Source organism: Capricornis sumatraensis, chromosome 10 (genome assembly GCF_032405125.1).
Source record: "Capricornis sumatraensis isolate serow.1 chromosome 10, serow.2, whole genome shotgun sequence".
In the NCBI taxonomy this organism is placed as follows: Eukaryota; Metazoa; Chordata; class Mammalia; order Artiodactyla; family Bovidae; genus Capricornis; species Capricornis sumatraensis.
This window is the reverse complement of record NC_091078.1, coordinates 104,435,856-104,456,633: the sequence shown is the minus strand read 5'-3', so window position 1 is coordinate 104,456,633 and position 20,778 is coordinate 104,435,856. Positions and strand designations below refer to the sequence as shown.

At 61.8% G+C, this 20,778-nt stretch overlaps 1 protein-coding gene across 1 annotated transcript; it reads left to right on the top strand.

The window, feature by feature from the left end:
* The first annotated feature begins 1,000 nt into the window (after positions 1 to 1,000).
* On the top strand, positions 1,001 to 20,712 carry RAB43 (RAB43, member RAS oncogene family). Its single transcript, XM_068981716.1, has 3 exons — positions 1,001 to 1,244; positions 14,782 to 14,965; positions 18,088 to 20,712. The coding sequence occupies exons 1-3, from the start codon at positions 1,047 to 1,049 to the stop codon at positions 18,336 to 18,338; spliced, it is 633 nt and encodes a 210-aa protein (XP_068837817.1). The 5' UTR covers positions 1,001 to 1,046; the 3' UTR covers positions 18,339 to 20,712.
* The last annotated feature ends 66 nt before the right edge of the window (positions 20,713 to 20,778 follow it).

Below are 20,778 nucleotides of genomic sequence, written 5' to 3'. Positions count from 1 at the left end.
TCTTGGAGAAGGAAACAGCAACCCACTCCAGTATTCTTGCCTGGAAAATCCCATGGACGGAGGAGTCTGGTGGGCTACAGTCCATGGGGTAGCAAAGATTCGGACACGACTGAGTGACTTCACTTTCACTTTTCACCTTCCACCACTGCTGTTCAGCCTTTTGGGCTGGGCTCTCCCAGCCCTTTGGATCCCCCAAAACTAGCCCCCACCAAACAGGTCTCCCTAACCCCATGTCCCAGCTTTCTGGGGGTCACCTTGAGCACACGGTCCCACAAGCTCTCCTCTCAGTTCTGTAGCCAGCTTAGTTTTTGGCCTCTTTTCTCGTTTCCTCCTTGCAGCGTGTCCCAGGCCTCTCCCTTCTTCAGTACAGGGAAATGCATTGTCGGCCCCACTGGTGTGAGCCCCGAAGTGACACTGCCATGCTTGTCCACGCTAGATCCATTCTAGAGGAGGCCACTCTGGGCCCAAGGGCTGAATCAAAAGTCCCAGAGACCCTCCCCTGCTCTCGAATCCGCTCCAGACTGAGTTTGGGACGGCCCAGGTGGGAGATCCCTGGGCGTCAATAGGCGGTGGGGGCGCGGCGGGTACAGGGACGCTGTGGGCGGGCTTAGGGGCGGGGCCGAGGGTGCTGAGCTACTGAGGGCTGCTCTCAGGGACTGGGCGGGGCCGAGGACAGTGCTGGGGGCGGGGCCCGGCCGGGGCGGGCCTGAGGTTGGGTTCTGATTGGATCGAGCCTTGGGGTGGGCCTCGCTGGGGGCGGGGCCGAGGGCAGCGCAGGGGGCGGGGCCCGGCAGGGGGCGGGGCCCGGCGCGGGCCGCAGGGCCGGACTGGCCTGGCGCAGCGCTGAGGGCCGGACCCGGCGCGTCCCGGGCGGAGCCGCGGCCCCGGGGCCTGGCCGGCGGGGCGGGCCGGGGCGGGGCGGCCGGCGGGCGGTGGCGCCCCTTCCCCAGGTGTTGCGGCGCTTCCACGTCGCCAGGCGGCCCGCGGCTTCCGCGAGCCCAGGCCGCCCCAGCGTCCGGAGCGCCGGCCTTTGGGGCTCCCGCGCCATGGCGGGGCCGGGCCCCGGGGACCCGGACGAGCAGTACGACTTCCTGTTCAAGCTGGTGCTGGTGGGCGACGCGAGCGTGGGCAAGACGTGCGTGGTGCAGCGCTTCAAGACCGGCGCCTTCTCGGAGCGCCAGGGCAGCACCATCGGCGTGGACTTCACCATGAAGACGCTGGAGATCCAGGGCCAGCGGGTCAAGGTGGGAGGCCGGGCCCGGGCCCCCCACGGCTGTAGGGGTCGGGCCCCGCCCTGGAGGGTCTCCCCTGCGGGGGCGGGGGCCGCAGCGAGCGCCTGACCGCTCCGCGGCGGCTGGGCCCCTGCCCTTCGTCCCGTCCGAGCAGGCCTGGGCCTTGGCGTCGGGGCCGGCCTCCGTGCGCAGATCGAGGGCTTCGGGGCGCGGGGGTGCGCGTGTTTCGGGGTGCGGAGAGAAGGCCCTGCCCCGCGAGCTACAACCCCACCCCCGGGGACTTTGCTCCAGTCTCCGGTGCCCGGCGGTGCGGAGCCTCGGGTGCAGGCCCCGGGGGCGTCGGGCCGGCCTGCCCCTGCCCCACCCCGGTCAAGGCCCCCAGCTCGGCCCTCGGTGGGGACCCCAGGCCGCAAGGGACACCCTCCCCCCCTTCTACCCCGCACGACTAGGAGGGAGCAGGAAGTAGTTGCTTCTGGGACCGGAGGGCCAAAACTTTTTTGTCAGAATTTCCGGCCTGGCCACGCCTCCCTGCAGTCTTTGTGGACCGGGTGGTGGAAGTTGACTCGGCCGGGCCGCCCGGGTCCCCTCCCCCAGCTGCCGCCCGACGGGAGCTGAAAACGGCCCCGGAAGGTGGGGGGCGAGCCCCCCGCTCCGGCGGTGGCTCTCCAGAACCGCGGGATGTAGCTGCCGAAGCGTCCTAGCGACGGTCTGACAACTAGCGTTTGTGATTCGCCCTTCAGTCTCTTAACGTGGGTGTCAGCCCTCCGTGGTGGATTGCGAGACCATTGTTCTTGCTCGGTAGCTTCGCTGAACGGCGCCGGACTGACATCCTTTTCTCTCTTTCGTGGTTCTGCGTTCCCACCGGCTCTGGCCTGGCTCCCAGGAGCCCTGGGCAGGGGTGGCCCCCTTACCTCCGTGTTTTCTGGTTGAGCCCCCATACCGTGTGCCCGGCTTCGCTGGGCTGCCTGGGTCTGCTACCGGTTGCCTTTTGCCAGAAAGCTCAGCTCTTTGTTTCTGCAAAATAGGGATAATTTCTGGGTGTCGCCTCCCGCCAGCCTCACCATGGAGAAGTCAGCCAACAGCAGTTACAAGCCCTCAGCAAGCCCTCAGCGCCTTTGGAGTAGATGAAAGGGAAAGCAGAAACTCCATGCCCCCAGGGATCCTTTTTTTTTTTTAATAGTCTTTGGAGTTTGTGTATGTTGGGTCTCCTTAGGACAGGGAAAAGGAACAAGGTGTGGCAGGCAGCTTTGAGTCACTGTTCGGGACCACCCTATGGAACAGGTGGAGGGAAGAGCTGTGGGCTGGGTGGAGTGTGTCCGGAATGGGTTGTGCCCTGAGGCGCCGCCAGCAGCCCGGGGAAGGGGCCAGCTGAGGGACGGGCGTGAGGGATCAGGGCGCGCTGACCCCCCGCCCCCCGCCCCAGGTGCTGACGGAGGTCAGGGAGGGGGCAGGGTGTTCCTGTTCACCTGGCGAGGTTACAGCCAGTGCAGGGCCGGGGCTGCACTGTGTACCTGAGCGGGTTGTGTAATGCAGGGCAGAGCTCGACGGCTCCCTTTCCTGATGGTCACCTCCAGGGTGTTCTTCCCGGGGCGGGGGGGGGGGGGGCGGCAAGCGGGTCTGGGTCTGGGATGGGGAAGCGGTTTAGACAAGGCAGCCCCACTTAGGGTCTCGGTGGCCGACCCTCTCTAGAGCCTGCAGTGTACCGGTGGTTGCGCAGATGTGCCCTGGTGCCCAGCCCCACCTCCCCCGGGCCGGGCAGCTGGGAGCCAACAGACAAGGCGGTTTTCTTGGGGCGCTTCTGACTCCGCCGCATCGGGGGCTTTCCCCTGCACCCGACCGCGGCTTCCGTTTGCGTGGAGTAGGAAAGCCTGTTGTAAAAACAGGCAGTTATTTACATTTTGCAGCCAGAGAAAGACGAACGTCAGCACTGAAGAGACCGTGGCCTGAATCCGGGAGGTGGGGTGTGGCAGCGGGGACAGGCTTCCGGGTCCTGGATTCTGGGCTCTTGGACTCAGCAGGTCCTTTCTCCTCACCCATAAGATATCTTTGGGGTGTCTTCCAGCCATGTGACTTAAAAAAAAAAAAAAGTCAAAAAAGTTTATCGAAGTTCCACTTAACACACAGCGAGCCTCTCTCACTTCGGGTGCCCAGGTCTGTGATCTTGACAAATGCGGGCAGCCCTGTGCCCACACCAGCACGTGCAGGGGCCGATTGCTCCCGTCCACCCGGAACGTTCCCGGGCGTCCCTTTCTGTCAGCGTCCTCCCCCACCCTGGGCCCTGGCAGCCGCCCATCTGTTTCCTCTCCGGTTTCAGCAGTGTGACTTTAACTGGAGCCCTTGACGAGCCAGATTTCATCGCTGTTTCTGCAGAAGGCTCGTCCGCATTAGAGATTTACTTTAAAACTCTCCCAGGCCTCTCCGGGCTCCAGCAAGTGTCCAATGTGATCTAGGCCGCCTCGCCTGTGCTGGCGGCTCTCGTTGGTGCTCGAGGAACCTCAGGGGGAGGTCACCCCTCGTTCTTCCGGCTGTCTGGCCACAGTGTCTGGGGTGCGGTGGGCTGAAGCGGGGAGGCCACGGGGTCGGAGCGCCTTAACTCGCTTCTCACCCAGTAGAGCCATGCTGGCACTTGAGTCTAGTTTGACGTTTAGGTTCTACTTGTCCTTATTTGAATAAAGAGTTCTGCTTTCCAAGAAATAGAAAGTTAGGGCCATCACAGATGGAATTCAATCCCTTTATTTCAATAATCACTCCCTCTTGCAACCAGAATGACATCCCAACTCCTTTCCTAGAGGGCTGGGCCTCTGTCTGCCTTGCCCATGTCATCTCCCTGCCTCAAGCGAACTGTCCAGCCTCTCTAGCCCTTTCGGTCCTTCCAACATGCCTGCCTCAGGCCCTTTGCACCTGCTGCCCCACCTGCCCACATTCTGCCCGCAGACCTCCGTGTAACAGCTGCTTCATCATTCGGTTACCATTGCCCCGGGTGCCTCTTCAGAGAGGCCTTTCCTGACCTCCGAGGCCCTCCACCCTTGGGGGGTAAGTTTAAGGGTGAGTTCATAGCCCTTACCAGGACTTGACCTTGCCTTATTTGTGAATCCAGTCTGCCTTGCGTACCCCACACCCTGTGAATCCCCACACCTGCCTCAGTGTCAGATGGACAGTGCTCACTATATGCCTGGTCCTTAATTTTTATTTAACGGGAGGAAGCTGAAGCCAGGATGATAAGGGAAGTGACCAGGACACACACACGTCAGTGGCAGAACCAGGCTCTGGACCCAGGATCTCACCGGCTCTAAGTCCAGCGTCCACTTTTACACTTGACCGCCCGTCAGTCCTCAGCCCATAATGACGCCAAGATTCTGTGTGTAAATGACTCGTGAAAAGGCAGTTGTGGCCACCACACTTGGAGAACAGCGCGTGGACTTGGGCATTTCTGAGATTTTCAGGAATGAGGGTTGAAGTTGAAACCCCAAGGACTTTCCGGGGTATTGTCTGCTAACAGAACATAAGGCCGCGCCCGGGGCTCCTGGAGCACTCTGCTGGGGGGAGGCTCTGGCCGTGGGTGCGTTCACCAGGCTCTGGCCTGCAGGCTGAACCTGGAGGGGGTTCCAGGGGCCGCGGGCCTCTCAGCAGTGGCGTCTCTGAAGGAGACCCCTGGCCTGGGGGTCTGGAGAGCTGAGTCTCTCGTCTGGCTCCGTTCGGCCTCTTCCCAACCCTGGCCAGTTGCTTTCCCTGCTTGGAGCCCTGGCCTTCCTCCTTCATGAAACGGGACGGTTCACTCTACCTCTCAGGGTTGCTGGACAACTACAGACCCACTCAAAACAGTTAAAAATCCCCCTTGTATGTCTTTGGATAATCCATCCCCATGGATCAGAAGTTCATAGACAATAGGCCATGCTGTTAAAAACTCTTTTCCATTTCTGTCCCCCTTTAAGAAGGCAGTCAGTGTTAACCTGTCTCATTGTCTATCCTGAAGGTGCTGTTGTGGATAAACCAAGAACTCCAAACATAAGGGATTATTTTATTGTTGCTGCTGTTAGCATTTTCCTCCCTAGGGATTATTATTAAGACTATTTCTTAACCGGCCCGGCCCCCCCACCTCATGTCCCCCAGGAGATCTCGGCCAGTTCTAAATCCCGGACGCAGCCTGGGCACCGCTCTCCCACCTTATCTGGGACAACACAGAGGCCTGTTATGTAAAACGGTCTGCACCTCACAGGGGATGCGCAGGTGGGTTGACCCCAGAGGGGTGCACCCCTGTGTCGGGCTCTCCGTCGGGGTCGCTGTCCCCGTGCAGGCGAGGTGGCCAGGGCTGTCTGGCACGCAGCTCAGTCTCGGCCCCGGGGCCCAGGCTGCAGGACCTTGAACCCGGCCGCGGTCCTGCTCTGCAAGGGGCGGGGCCGGAGTGCAAGGCGCAGGCTTCTGTTTGACGTTTGCATCCTCAGCCCTTCCCACCAGTGGTCTGGCCTTGCTCACGTGCTTTTTCCTATTTGGATAAAATTAGTCTGACTTTGCTAATTTTGATCAGAAATAGCAAAAGGACCACTGGGTAAGAGAAGAGTTCTGGGCCCTGCTGGTGGTCTTAGGAAGTGTGTTCCGGGCGCTGTGAGGGCCATCCTCACGGCAGAGTGGCCTTGCCTCCCAGGAGTCTGCCAGTCCCGAGGCAGCAGGTGTGGTGGGCAGACACAGGAAGGGGGGGCTTTGCTGCCTGGCCTGCTCCCCGGTCACCCCAGAGCTGAAGGGCCAGACGCACAGCAGAGCATCAGCGATGGGAGCTGAGGTCGGCGTGGTTTCCGCCCGTCCGGGTCTTCTCTCCTCCCCTCGGCTCGTGCGACCCTTGCAGAGCCAGTGTCGCAGGGCTATCTCCGGAGGCGCTGGGCGTGAGGGGCTGTGGGGTGCCCGGCAGCCCTCCCTCCGTCCCCCGTCTTCCTGGTTTCCACCTCTGTTCACGTGCTCTGCTCCACGTGGTCCTTGCCGCCCTGTGAGACCCCATTTCCCAGACGGGGAGGCGAAGGCCTTGTGGGCAGGCCTGAACCAGAACCTCATCTGACGCCTATTCCTCATTGCTGCGTGCACGCCCTGTGCCGCTGCCAGAGACGCTCGCGCACAGTCGCGCACGGAAAGGTTTGGGAGCAACGTAACCTCCAGGTCGATGCGCGTCACTCGCGTTTCACGGTTTCTTAGATTTTGATCGGCGGTGCCACGTCGACCTCCTGATGCCTTCCGCTCATTAAACCAGTCCTGATGAATTCAGATGAGTTGGGAGAAGGGGTGCCTATGGCTAGTGTGGACAGAAGGACGCACCTGCCTTCTAGAACGGTCTGCGAGATGCTGTCGTGTTGAGCGCACAGCAGCAGAGCTGAGCCAGCACTGGGAGTCAGGGGCAGTGAGCCAGGCCCGTCTCTGCGTCACAGACTTGTCCCCTCCCTGCCTGGCCTCTCTGGCCTCTGCTGCCCTGGGCAGAGGCCTGAGTAGCCGCGGGCCAGGTGTGTGACTCTGCACACAGCTTGTGCAAAAGGCAGCAACCGGAGCTTAGATGTGTCTCTAGGATCCGTCCCTCTCAAAGTGGTCTCCCAGGGAAACCGTGTCCGCGTCTCCCGATGTTGGGTCACGGGGTGGGTTTGATGACCCTGGAGGGTCAGGAGCCACTAGAGCGGAGCCTCCCGTGCTGCCAGGAGGCCTTTGGTCCCAGAAGAGGCCCGACTGAAAGCAGAGTCCTGGCTCTCGGCAGGCTGGGCCTTCACGAGGATGCGCAGGCAGTCGCCGTGTGTGGGGGACAAGGTTCATCCCCAAGGCCTGCAGAGGCGGCCTCCGGCAGATGGTGGGCAGGTCACTTTCGGTCCCCAAGTCAGTTCCCTGGGCCCCTGTGTGAGGAGGCTGGACCACGATCACTGAGGGGTTCCTTTTTCTTTAATTTATCTGGCCGTGCCAGGACTTAGTTGCGGCGTGTGAACTCTTAGTGTGGCCCGTGGACCTAGTTCCCTGACCAGGAATGGAACCCGGGCCGCCTGCAGTGAGGTCGTGGAGTCCCAGCCACTGGGCCACGGGAAGGCCCCCATCCTCCTCGAGGCCACGTGCTCCTGGCCGTGCACCTGCCTCTGGGGTGAGGCCTGTTTTCGAGCCTGGGCCAAGTTCTCCCTCAGGGACCGAGGTAGAAGTGACAGCGGCCTCTGGGAGGGGCCTGCAGACCACCCCCGGCTCAGGCCCCCCGCGTCCCGAGACACCACGGCCAGCAGCGTGGGGACTCGGGTTTGGGTCCATCTGACCAGTTTTCAGAGTTTTGGCTTAACAACTAATTTTTCCAAGGTCCCCTTTTGCTATGAAGAAGCAAGGAACTGCCTCGTCCCACCCGCCTCGTCCTGCCCACCTTGTCCCGCGGGGGCAGCCTGCTGGGATAGAGGCCTCTGTGTGCCCACTGGGAGGGACGGTGCTGGGCACGGGCTCCGGCGCAGCTGGTTTTCCTTCTTAGGTTTCTGTGACCTCATAAGTGGAACTGACTTCACACTGCAGCTTGTGGGAAGCCTCCCTGGAGGGCAGCACCTGGCCTGCCCGCCTGACCACAGGACCTGCCCTCAGAGGGCTTCCTTCCCGGCCGGGCGCTGGTTCTGTGCCGGGTTAGAGGGATGAGACAGTCCGTCCTCTCCAGAGCCCGTTCTCGACAGCGAGGGTCAGACTGGCACACAGGAGCCGTGCACACGGCTCTGTGCCCGTTTGCCCGCCGTGAGGCCCATTTCGTTTGGCCTGCACAGTGGCGATTTGCTGACTCGTTTTTTAATTGAATGTGCGTTAGGCAGGGTATCCTTTTCGGTCATCTTACTGCATCTCATGGCCCCTGCCTGGCCCCCAAGGGCACAAAGTTTGGGGCAGTCGGCATCTTCCGTGTTGTGTGCTGTTACAGAGTCCAGAGCAGAGGGCTGAGGACCACGGAGAAGGCAGGTCCGCTCGGCGTGGGGCCCAGGCCTGGGTGTCGGGGGAGCTCCGCTGACCAGGTGACCCAGAAGGTCCAGTAGGGGTTCACCAAAGGTCGAGGTGAATGCAGTCTCTCCTGGAGAAGGAACTATGACAATGATAATTCTCATCACGGGTGTGGGGACCCAGAGGGACAGTGGGAACCCGGAGTCCTTAGAGGTGGCCCTTCGAAGGGAAAATAGGCTGGTCCCTCACCTGGAGGCTGTCCTTTCCCATGAATTCCCCACCCGCCTGTGTGAGACTCGCCCAGCTGGCCCCTGGTGACCTGGAGTGGGCAGCTCCCCTGCCCGGGGCCCTCTTCTGTCCTGACCCGGCCTCACTCTGACCCTCTGCGCCTCGGAGACGCCTCTGGCCTTCACACTGGGTATCCGCAACCCAGAGAAGCCCCCAGAGTCAGCTGGGAGACAACAGAGCCTGGCTGGGAAGATGGGGAGTGGGGCTTGGTGTGGCTCGCAGCCCGAGGTGCTGGTCCATCCGTCCAGTGAGCGCAGGTGGAGGACGCCCGGCGGGTGGGCACGGGGTGCCCGGTGGTGGTTTCAACTCAGCAGGTGTTTCTCGGTAGCCAGCTCCGGTTCTGCACTCTGAGTAGTGAAATTCTACGTGAGGATGCAGGTGGCCCGACAGGGAGCTTTGCTGAGTCCAGGCCGCAGCTCCGCACCGGGCTGCTGGAGGGGGGCGAGGCTCGACGGGCGGGCAGGTGCCCCTCCAACCAGCGCACTGTGTTTATCCAGCACCTTCTGCATGCAGGTGCTGAGCTCGGTGCTGGGCACACACAGAGAGCCAGGCAGACACGGCGCCTGCCCCCAGGAGACCCACGTGCAGGAGGGATAGAGACCGTGGAGGAGGGCTGCGTGCCTGCGTCAGGCCGGGCGGTGGAGTTGCTGAGGAGGGCGCGCAGGGGTGGGTGGCGAGGGTCTGGGCAGGAGCGATTCAGGTGGGAATCTGGACGCGGGTGGAGGCTGTGGAGCTTTAGGGCCAGTGGGGGACAGACAGGCCAGGTGGGCACGGCCCACAGGCGATGTGGAGGCCCAGGGGTGCCTTTAGGGGTGGATGGCCGGCAGGACCTTGGCTGGGTTCCGCTGGCTCCCCGATGGCGCCGCGTGGGGAGCGGACCCGGTGCCAGGCAGGTCAGGCCATCGTCTGCAGGGAGCCTGGTGTCTGCCTGGCGGGTGAGCCCCGTGAAGGGGCAGGAGCTCCCAAGGCAGAGGGGACCCCGCACCTGGGAGTGCCTTCGTGCTGGGCCTTGCGGAGGGCTGTGCGGGAAGGCAGGCAGACAGGAGGCCGGGCCTGGACTCAGCGTGAGGCTGAGATGCCTCCCCTGGCCGGCTGCCGCACCCCCAGAGCTGCCCTTGTCCTCTGAGCCGTGGGGCTGGGGCTCTCTGCCCACGCCCCTGAGGCCCCGTGTGATGCCCCCCAGCACGCCCCGCGCAAGTCCCCCTGCCCCGCATCCAGGCGGCACGTCTCGTTGGGTTTCAGGCCGCGTGGTGCTCAGGTGGCTCTGACTCGGGACCTTCTCACAGCCCCCCCCCCCGGGGCCCGGCCTGCTGGAGGAGCTGTCCATGGCCGTCTGGAGGGCGGCGCGCTCCAGGCCTGGCTGCTCCCGGCTCCCAGAGTGCCAAGGGTGCCGGGGCCTGGGATGGACGGCCGCCTCTGCCATCCCCCGGCAGAGCCTCATGGTCCCTTTCCCGATGCCAAAGCCTGAGAGTCCAAGCTGGAGAGGGCGTGGCTGGCCCTGCTGCGTCCTGGCCTGGCTCTCCTCCCTCGGCTCTGACGCGGAGAACTAGGGTGGCAAGATCACCACCGCGGGAAGGACCTACTTTCCAAAAATACCTCCTCCAGCCCTGCCCAGCCTTCGCGAGTGGGCTGACCCAGATGCCGTAACCTGTGGCTGGTTGTGTCGGTTGGTCGCTGGTTTGTAATTGTCGTCAGCTACACGGGCATGTGACGCTTCCACAGGCTTCTCACGCAGGGGCCTCCTGAGCACTTCCGGCCCGTCTCCCTCTCGCTTCTGTTGCTGCCCCTCCTCCCCGACGCACGGGCGTCTTCCGTCGACTTCCTGCTTTGGGACCCGAGGCTTTAGCTCTCAGCACAGCCCTTGCCCCCGTCTCTCTCGCACACGCTTTGGTCCTCGCAGCAGAGGCGTGTGGCGGCGCTGATTAGATCAGCGCTAACTTCCTTTCCGTCACCTTCTCACAGTGAACCCCAGTTGCCCACGTCCCCCGACCTCCACCGCTGCCCGAATCACGGCCGTGACCTCCCGGCTGACCCCCCGTTTCTGTCCTCTCTCTCCCTCTTTGTGTGTGAGCCGCACAGCTGCTTGTGGGACCTTGGCTGCCCGACCAGGGATCGAACCCGGACCGTTGGCAGTGAAAGCACGGAATTCCTAACCTCTGGACCACCAGGGACGCCCCATATCCGTGCTCTCCTCTCTATGCAGTAATCAGAGTGATCTTGATAAAAAGCAAATCTGATTCCCTTCAAAGCCCTGGTGACCCCTCGACTCCCAGGGAAGGCAGGGCTCCTCACACTCCAGCCCCTTCTCGCTTCTCGGTCACGCCATGTTTTCCCCTCCCTTTTCACTCTGCTCCAGACACGCTGGTGCTCTTGCTGCTCACACCGGTTGTGCCTCTGCCTCGGGGCCTTTGCACGCTCGCCCTGAGATGCGCGTCTCCCGGGCATCGCCCAGCTAGCTAACTCTCTTCAGGTCTTGCCTCGACAGCTGTCTCACTGAGGGCTTCCTGCCTAAAATGCCTTTGCTCGCCGTGTTTCATGACCGCTTCCCCTGCTTCCTTCCCTCTCATCACTGTCTAGCACACTGATTATTTCATTACTGATTTTATAGTAACTCTTCTGTTTACATTCTGTATTTCTATGTAAGCTAATATATTATACATCCTTATTACTCACTGCTTAGCATCTGTCTCCTGCACGAGACGGTAAGCTTGACCACAGGAATCTGCGTCTGTTTCCTGTGGTGCCTGGAACTCAGAGCAGGTGTGCGCTGAGTGCTTGCTGGAGTGGCTGAGTGCGCACACTGTGATTAATCAGAGCTGTTCAGGGCTAGGCCGTGTGGCGTGTGGACTAGGCCACGGTTATCTTCTGTTTCCCGGGGTCCCTAGCTCTCCCTGGCGGCCGCGATTGTCTTCTTTCAGCTCCAGACTCTGCCCTCGTTGGCGTGACTCCTCTCCTCACCTGTCCAACATACCGTGTAATTTTCTCCTCACTGTCTTGCTTCCTCTCAGCTCCATCTTCTGGAAGAAGTCTGTGCCAGCGCGTTGTTGATTTCTGTTTTGGAGTGTGGTTCGAGGAGTATTCTATGAGAATGCCGTCTTTGGAGGTTTATTGGGGCCTATCTTAGGATCCAGCACATCACTTTATCTCGGTCAACGTCCCGTTCATTTTTCTTCATTTTTTTTCACTTTGTTCTTCAGAGTAAATAGTCTCTAGATAATTTCTTCAAGCCCACTGGTTCTCTTTTCTCTCCATCCTGCTGTTACACTCAGTAGATGAATTTTCCACTTCACTTACTGTGCTTTTAACTTCTAGAATTTTGACCCTTTTAAAATACGTTTTCACAAATGTTTTGTAAAATATTTCATTTTACTGACACTCCCTGTTTGCCCCCTCAGGGTGATATTTTCCTTTAATTCTCGGATCACACTGAAAATCATAGCTTTCGTTCTCTGTGTCCCCGGTCCAATATTGGGTCCATTTTGGCCTCATTTTACATTGACCTCGCTTCTCTGTAGGGAGTCCAATCTTCCCTATTATTTACTTTTTCACGTTTAGTAATTTTTTCCTACTGTATATTAGAAATACCGGTTTACACCTTGTTTGACTCTGGGTTGTGTTATCTTCTTTTGAAGAGCACAGATTCTGGTCCTTGTAGTCAACCCGGCGACTGGCTGATCACCTTGAACGTGTGTCTGGCCTTCGTCTTTTGTTAGGGCAGACAGGTGCGAGCCCGATGGTATTTCTCTAGCCTCTTACCTTGGTGGAATTTGGCCTCCAAACGGCGAGCTTAGCTTTGGGCGTTGTTGGGCAGGTGTCAGGAGGCCAGCTTCTCACCGTGGTCCTCACGTAGGCGCAGGCATCCTGACGTCTTGGCCTCATACCTCGGTCACTCCGAGGGGCTCAGGCGCCTCCTCCCCAAGGCTGTGCCGGAAGGCCCCCCAGCAGGGCTCAGCCTCCACGTCCAGTCTGTTCCCATCCCCGGAGGAGCCGCTGTCTGGTTCGAGTCTCAGCCGATGCACGGGGCCCGCCGGTCGGGACCCCCAGGGACGCCCCTCCCCCCGCCACCGGCTTCTGGGCTCTCCCACCCCCTGCTTCGCTCTTCATGCCAGTCACATCAGCTGCTCAGGGCTCTGCTCCCTGCCTCCTGGGCTCAGCGGGACCGCCGTGGCCTGCTCGGACGCTCGCCCCTGTCCTGCGGCCAGTCCAGTCGCCAGGAGAGCCCCGGCGAAGGCTCCCTGGTGCTCAGGGTGGGCTCCGCGAGCGTCGCTCCCTTCAGGGGGGGTGGTCTCGCGCTGCTTGCCGTTTGCGTCCCAGCACGGCCGCCTCTGTGTTTTCCCGTCCGCTGGGCGTTCCGGGAGTGGGCTTTCGTCCGCCGCTAGTGACTCTGCCCGCGCTGCAGGCTCTGGGGAGCTCCCCCCGCGCTGGGGGCCCGCCACCTCTCTTCCTTTGTGTTCAGTCCTGTTTGCTGGGTCCCCGTTTTCTTCATTCTGGTTGATTTCAGCAGCTTGCTGAGAAAGGGTGGCAGGTAAATTTTCTGATACCTGTGTGTCTGAAAACGCCTTTGTTAAACCATCGCACTTGACTCGTAGGGATTAGGGGAGAATTCTGGGCTGGTGGCCATCTCCCTTCGTAATTCTGGGCATCATTTGATTGAATATCTAATGGGATGTGGTTCTTGTGTGAAACCGCGAGACCCGGTTTTCCTTTCTTTTTCTTCCCTGTAAGTGTGAAGGCCCTTTCCTCTGCCTTCTTGTCACGGAGTTCCCGCAGCCGAGAGTCTGTGTGGGTCCGTCTTCCTCCATTGTGCCTGCTCGGTGGCCCTTTCAATCAGTTCCGAGGAGTTTTCTTGAAGCATTTTTTTGAATTTACTGTTCTTTTTTTCCCCCCAAACCTCTTACTGTCTTGATGGTGGACCATCTAGGCTGCTTCCACAATTCCTTTTCTCTCTTTTCCATCTCTTTGCGTTTTTTTGTTTTGCCTTTACTTGGAAGGAGTTATTCAGGTCTGTCTTCCAGCCCTTACGTCACATCTTCCATTTATGTTTTTAACTTTCAAGATGTTATTTTTCCTTTCCAAATGCTCCATCTACTGAAAATGAAGGTGTTCTCCTACCGTTCCGTGGGTCTTCTCTAATGAAGACGCTAACGATTGTTTCTGAGATCGTGAGACGCTCTGCCGGGCTCCTGTTTTGTCCAGGGTGCTTTCTCCCGTGTCTGCTTGGCCTCTGTCTTCGTGATCTGCACTCCCCTCTGGGGTGTGGAGGGGAGTCCTTGGTCATCTGGGTCCTGGGCTGGTGTGGTGCTGAGGGTCCCGCCTTTTGCATCACCCCTGCCTGAGCGGTGCCCGGGGCCTGCTTCCTGGAGACCCTCACCCTGCAGAGCACACGGGAAGAATCCGACAGGGGGTCTGGTTTGGCGAGTCGCAGCCCAGAGGGCGTCAGCTGTCTTGTGGGGCCGGGAAGAGGTGGTCACATGCACAGTGCCCGGGCTAGGGGCCCTGCCCACAGGACTGTGCGAGGCCTCCGGGTCTGTCCCCACCCGGGACACTCCTTCAGAACCCGACAGAGAGGCCCCAGAGTGCCTGTGCCTGCGGAGGAGAGCGGGTGGCCTGCAGCTCGGGCTGGGCCAGAGCCAGTGTCCTTCTCAGGGCCCCGGGGCCTGTGGCCTGTGCAGACGGAAGACTCCCTCCCTGGGGTCCCTCCTACCAGCCCACTGCTCCTACTGGGAGCCAGAGATGATCTTGCCACGTGGGCCCCTGTCTTGCAGCACTGAGGGGTGCTGGGGCAGCGAGGGCCTGCAACAGGAGGGGCATTGCACTTGGGGTCGGGGTTGCGGTTGGAGTTGGGATTGGGGTTAACAGGCTGAGTCAGCTGATGACCGAGGCCCCAGGAGCAGACTCTGCCCATTGCCTCCCCCAGCCCCCTGTCCCAGTGTTGGCATCGTCCCCGGGCCCGCTGAGGCCAAGCAGAGAGCCCCAGGGCTGGGGGCCTCCCCACGGTAGGGGAGGCGCTGGACGTGGCCCTGCAGCGAGCCAGTGTCCAGGGCAGAGAGGGTGTCACGTGGGTCTAGCGCACGTCCTGCCTCAGCGCGGAGCCTACACTTTTGCCCCCCGGGACTCGGGAGCTGGGGGTGGGGCTCCTGCCTCTCCTTGGCCCACCCCATCGAGCTCAGGCCACTGAGCTGCCTTCCAAGAGGCCAGGAGACCTCTGTGTCCTGTCCACCTCCTGGCCCGTCCTGTCTGGTACCTGCCAGCGGTCCGCCCTGCAGAAGCAGCGCTTTGGGGGTGGGCCTGGGGGCCTGGCCTCCTGGTCCCCTGAACCCGCAGGTTCACGGGGCCCCCATTTCTCCAGCTGCAGATCTGGGACACGGCTGGCCAGGAGCGCTTCCGCACCATCACACAGAGCTACTACCGCAGCGCCAACGGGGCCATCCTGGCGTACGACATCACCAAGAGGAGCTCCTTCCTATCGGTGCCGCACTGGATCGAGGACGTGCGCAAGTACGCGGGCTCCAGCATCGTGCAGCTGCTCATCGGTGAGGCTGGCTGGCTGGCTGGCTGGCTGTCTCCTCTGTAAGCGAAGGGCGGGCGGAGCTTGGCCAGGCAGGCACAGAGCCAGGACCCGAACGCGACCTAGAAGATGCGGTTCCTGCTAATCGCCTGCAAAGCTGCACCAAAGCGGAGACCAGGGGAGGCGCCTGGAGGCAGTCACCACGTGCCCGCGCCACGGCCGAGGCCGGTGCCTTCTATGTCGCGCGTCTTCCCAGAACCCTGCCTGCTCCTCCTGCGTCAGGAGGCTCAGAAATGAGAAGTGATTTCTCCCCAGTCCATGCAGCCCCTGAGCACGTGAAGGAGGCTGGTTGTGATTCAGAGGCTCGCTCTGCCATCCACTGCAGAGGGCCTTCTCACACATCTGTCCACCTCCAGGCCCCTCTGAAGTCGGACCCCCCACCCCACCCCAAGAGCGTCTGATCGGGAAGGTCTCGGTGGGCGTCTGTCCACCTCCAGGCCCCTCTGAAGTCGGACACCCCCCGAGCGTCTGATCAGGAGGGCTGGGTGGGCGTCTGTCCACCTCCAGGCCCCTCTGAAGTCGGACGCCCCCCGAGCGTCTGATCGGGAGGTCTGAGTGGGCGTCTGTCCACCTCCAGGCCTCTCTGAAGTCAGACACCCCCCGAGCGTCTGATCGGGAGGTCTGGGTGGGCGTCTGTCCACCTCCAGGCCCCTCTGAAGTCAGACCCCCCACCCCACCCCCCGAGCGTCTGATTGGGAGGTCTGGGTGGGCATCTGTCCACCTCCAGGCCCCTCTGAAGTCGGACCCCCCACCCCCACCCCCAGAGCATCTGATCGAGAAGGTTTCGGTGGGCGTCTGTCCACCTCCAGGCCCCTCTGAAGTCGGACACCCCCCGAGCGTCTGATCAGGAGGGCTGGGTGGGCGTCTGTCCACCTCCAGGCCCCTCTGATGTCGGACACCCCCCGAGCGTCTGATCAGGAGGGCTGGGTGGGCGTCTGTCCACCTCCAGGCCCCTCTGACGTCGGACACCCCCTGAGCGTCTGATCAGGAGGGCTGGGTGGGCCCGTGAGCGTGAGTTTCTGGCAGGCTCCAGGTGCCGCGGCAAGCCACCCGAGAACCACTGCTGCGGGCCGTGCCCTGACTGCCTTCTGCCTTTTCCTCCTGCGTCAAGGTCCAGACCCGGACCCGGACTCAGGAAGCTGTGGCCCAGATGTGTGTCCCTGGGGCCCTTGTCGCAGGCCTCAGGCTGGATCCTCTCAGCGGGCTTGTACAGAGGGGCCTGGGCTGGAGCGTGGTGCGCTGGGCCAGGCTGTTCCTCACCCCCCGGCAGGAAGGGGGCCCTCCCACCTGCCTGGACACCCCCCTTTCATCCAGGACTTAGAACAAAGCCTTCCCCGCAGAGCGTTTCACACAAGCTCGAGAAGGGAGTAGCGCGCCGAGCACGGGTCAGCCGCCGCCGCAGCTCCGCCTGCAAGTCCCGTGCGCAGTCGCCTCCGGCCTCTGCCCCTGCCCTGCACGGTCCTCCGGGGCAGACCCCAGCCAGCTGCGCCATTCCCGGGTGTTGCAGCACAGGGCCACCAGAGCCACACGGGCTGTAAACCGTGCGATGGCAGTGCTGTTTTCACGTCTGAAAAATACTGGCCTCTCCTGACACAGTGAGCCAGCCTACCTGCAGTCAGGCCATGGGCACCACGCATGCTTTTATTTTCCGTTTGTTGAAATCAGGAGCCAAGTAAGCGCCCTCCACGGACACGGGCTGCTGCACCGTGTACAGTTATCAGACAAGTTGCCAGGCTGTTCTTCACAGCGTCTGTGTGTGTGTTTCTCGGCCATACCACGCAGCTTGGCGGATCTGGTTCCCCGACCTGGAACTGAACCCTGGCCCCGGCAGTGGAAGCGCTGGGCCCTAGCCACTGGCCTGCTAGGGACCCCCAGGTCTTTATGGCGCCTGTTTGTTGTTGTCCCTGTGACCACATTATGAAAGGCAGTCGCTAGCTTTAGTCGCCAAGTTGTGTCCGATTTTTGCAACCCCATGGACTGAAGCCCCTGAGGCTCCTCTGTCCATGGGATTTTCCAAGCAAGAATACTTTAGTGGCTTGCCATTTCCTTCTCCAAGATGTATAAAAAAAAGTCTTGCATAAACTGGGCCAAGGAGCAGCTGACCAGATTCCCTAAAATATAACGAATCCCCTTAGACCTCAGAGGCGAAGCTGAGGCATGCTCTCAGAGCAGCTGTGGTCTGCACTGTTGTTACCAGAAGCACAAAATCATCAAAACCCATGATCTTACAGAGGATTAAAAAATCCCCCTCTAAAATAGGAGAGGGTTAATAATAAACATAATAACAAGATTTTACCAAAAAAAAGGCACGACCAGGTTTCTTTAACTTCACGCCCCGGTGGCTCAGCGGTAAACAATCCATCCGCAATGCGGGAGACCTGGGTTTGATCGAGCCCTTGGAGGAGGGCATGGCAGCCCACTCCAGTGTTCTTGCCTGGAGAATCCCGTGGACAGAGGAGCCTGGCGGCTGCAGTCCCTGGGATCAGCAGAGTCGGACTGAGCGACTAAATAACAACGGCGAAGTTGGCGGGGGGCCAGCCCGGGGCCAGCTCCCATGCCCGTCAGTCCCTGCTGTGCGGAAGGCGGCGTCCCGAGTGCGCAGGCCGAGCCTCCGAGACGGCGTGAGTCACCCCAGGTCACACAGCAGGCAGCTGGAAGCTGGTGTCCCTCCCCGCAGCTGTCTCCAGCTCTAAGGACCCGCATTCTTTTTGCCCAGCTCTGCTGCTTCTGTTTCGTAGAAAAAATTCAGTAAAGTATACAAGCCCCTGGCACAGAGAAAGAGATTAGACGAGGGGGTAGTGAAAGTGATAGTCACTTCAGTGGCGTCCGATTCTTTGCGAGCCCAGGGACCGTAGCCCACCAGACCCCTCTGTCCATGGGATTCTCCAGGCAAGAATACTGGAGTGGGTACCCTTTCCCTTGTCCAGGGGATCTTCCCAGCCCCGGGATCAAACCCGGGTCTCGCATTGCAGGCCTACTCGTCATCGTCTGAGCCGTCAGGGAAGCCCCAAGGACGGGGTGAGGGAATTAAAATCGAGACAGAGTCCCAGGCTCGCTTGCCTCACTGCTGCCCCCGCTTGCCCGCAGGGAACAAGTCGGACCTTGGGGAGCTGCGGGAGGTGCCACTGGCCGAGGCGCAGGGCCTGGCGGAGCACTATGACATCCTGTGTGCCATCGAGACGTCGGCCAAGGACTCGAGCAACGTGGAGGAGGCCTTCGTGAGGGTGGCCACCGAGCTGGTCGTGCGGCATGGTGGTCCGCGGCTCAGCGAGAAGGGCGCCGACCACATCCAGCTGGACAGCAAGGACGTCGCAGAGAGCTGGGGCTGCGGCTGCTGACGGGGCACCCACAGGGGAAGCCGGATCACCGTCTGGAGGCCGCGCCACCATCCGCAACGGCAGCGCTGGCCTCCGCGAGGGAAGCGGCAGGAGGGGCCTGGTGGCCTGAGCCGGGGCTGTGGCCCTGGGGGGGCCTGGGAGCATCCCCCCAGCCCTGCGTTTCCTGGTTTGGCCCGTCTCACCCCCGAGGCTGCTGCGGGCTGTGGCTTTCCAGGTGCCCGGCTGGGGCCCCGGGTCCCCCCAGGGCCTCCTGTGCAGCCACCGGCCCCCTTCCTTCCGTCACTGCCAGCCCTCACCCAGCCCTGGCCGGCTCCTCCTCAGCAGGCCCTGCCTCTCCCATTTGCCCCGGGCCCAGCAGGGACCGTCACCCGCAGAACTCAGCTCTGGTCTGGGGGCCAGAGCTTCTCCACTCAGGTTGCCAAAGCAGTGACTCATTTAGCCCTGGTTCTCAGCAGGCTGGGGGGAGCGGGCGTGAGATGGGGGGATGGATGTTTCGGGGACTAGTGGAGGCCACCCCGTCTCACCCTCCGTGCAGAGATGCTTGCTGCCACGGTCAGAGCACCAGTGCCCCCCGGCCCTGCCAGTCTAGCTTAGACAAAGGGCGCAGGCCTGGCCGTCCAGGGTCTGGGCCCACTTCCCTTGTGGCCTTCAGCTGGGGCTGAGGTCAGAGCGACAGCAGGGACCCTGGTCCCTCGGGCCCTTGGAAGGAGCACTGTCCCCTGGGCTGGGGGGGCGAGTGGTCTCCCCTGGTGACCCCCAGCCCCTCCCCTCTCCCACCTGCCAAGCGTGTCCTCTCTGCAGCCAGGCTGTCGGCTCTGGTCCCGGAGGAAAGGATACTGGCCCGGTCGGGCCGGGAGATGCTGGGCAGGGGTCTGCCCTAGGGGGTCAGCCCACTGTCGGCTGGGTGGGCTAGGAACTGGGAGCGAGAAGGCTGCCCACTTCCCTCCTCTGTCCTGCTGATGGGAGGGGCCCTGGCCCCTCGGCCTGCACAGCAGAAAGCGCCTGTGCTGAGGTCTCAGAAGGGCCCCTCGGGCCAAGGGCAGAGGTCCTCCAACCCTAGGACCCCTCTGCTCAGGCCCAATGTTCGGGCAGACCCAGGTGTTCGGTCCAGGCCCAGGTCTGCCCTGCAGAGGGAGGCTGCTCTGCTCCGGGGGCAGGCGGGGCACCCCAGTTCCAGGGAGCACAGGTGCTGAGCCCGGGCCCAGGGCTGCCTCACAGGCCTCAGGGAGGAAGGGGGCCTGGGCTGCAGGGACCGTCCAGGGGGACAGCTGTCTGGCTCTGGGGGCTCCTCTGCCACTGCGGGCCGTGCCCGCTGCAGCCTGGAACTCGGGGTCACCTTGGGCTCCCCACTTTCTCTCCCCGCCCCACTGCCATGTCCCTGCTGCCCCCTCGGCCCAGAGTGGCCCCACCCCCTCCCCTGGACTCCTCCCTGAGCTCTTAGGCCCGAGCTTCCACGCTGCAGGCGGACACCCCCCGCTGCTGTCAGGGGGCTGTGAAAGGTCCCTCCCCCACCCGACACCTTCTGGCGCCCGGTGCACTGGGACGTGGTCCACCCTCACGGTGTCCACCCCTACACGGCTCTGCCCCGGGAGCAGCCCCTGCCCTCCCCGCCCCACCCTCCCCTAGAGTCCATGTCATTCACAGCCCACTGCGAGAACCACCTCCTGCGGGGTTCCGGGTCCTCAGTCTCAAACGCCCATGCCAGTGCTCTGGGCGTGGCCTGGGAGTGCCCGCCAGGCGGGGCCCTCACCACCTTTGGGCCCCGGGCCTCTATCAGACGGCCCTGGACTCGGTGACAGCTAATGGGGACAGATGTGAGACGACACAGCCCGCCTCTCTCTTCCTTTGTTTATAAATTACCCAAGATCAGGAGCAGGTGGGGTCCCGCCCCCCCCATCCCCAGGGGCTGCAGGAGAGGAAGTGGGCCAGAGGGCCGGCAAGTGTCCCAGCTGCCAGCCACCCCCGCGGAGGAGGCGGTCAGCGGTCTGGGCTCAAGGAGGACCAGGGGACAGTGGGGTTTATATTTCACAGGAGGAGGGCGGGCGGGCCAGGGACCCCCAAGCCAGAGCGGTGGGTCCCTGTCCCAGAAGCAGGGCGGGATTGACCCCAAGAACACAGGCCCCAGCTGGCTCGGAGCTGGAGGAAGCTCCTAATTCATATTGAACTCAGTTACTTCGCAGGGAAGGGCGGCGGGGCTGGGGCCTCAGGGACCCCCAAGCCTGCCTGGGGTGGGGAGGGCCTGAGGCCAGGATGCTGTTGCGTTTGGAAATTCTTCTCATTGCCTATTTATGAATATACGAATCTTTATAGCAAATCTATTTTTTAAAACGGGAACAAGTTGCCTTTATGGAGACTTAGAAGAGCCAGAGTGTACACATCCCTAAGCCAGTAAACGTTTCTCTACGTGCTCTCCGCGCCCAGACTGGTCCTCTTGCTTGAC

Bases quoted from the DNA above. Each gene is read 5' to 3' on its own strand.
- RAB43 (XM_068981716.1), top strand. From the start codon at position 1,047: ATGGCGGGGCCGGGCCCCGGGGACCCGGACGAGCAGTACGACTTCCTG. The intron at 1,245-14,781 runs GTGGGAGGCCGG...CCATTTCTCCAG, and splicing joins TCCAGGGCCAGCGGGTCAAG to CTGCAGATCTGGGACACGGC. The intron at 14,966-18,087 runs GTGAGGCTGGCT...GCTTGCCCGCAG, and splicing joins CATCGTGCAGCTGCTCATCG to GGAACAAGTCGGACCTTGGG.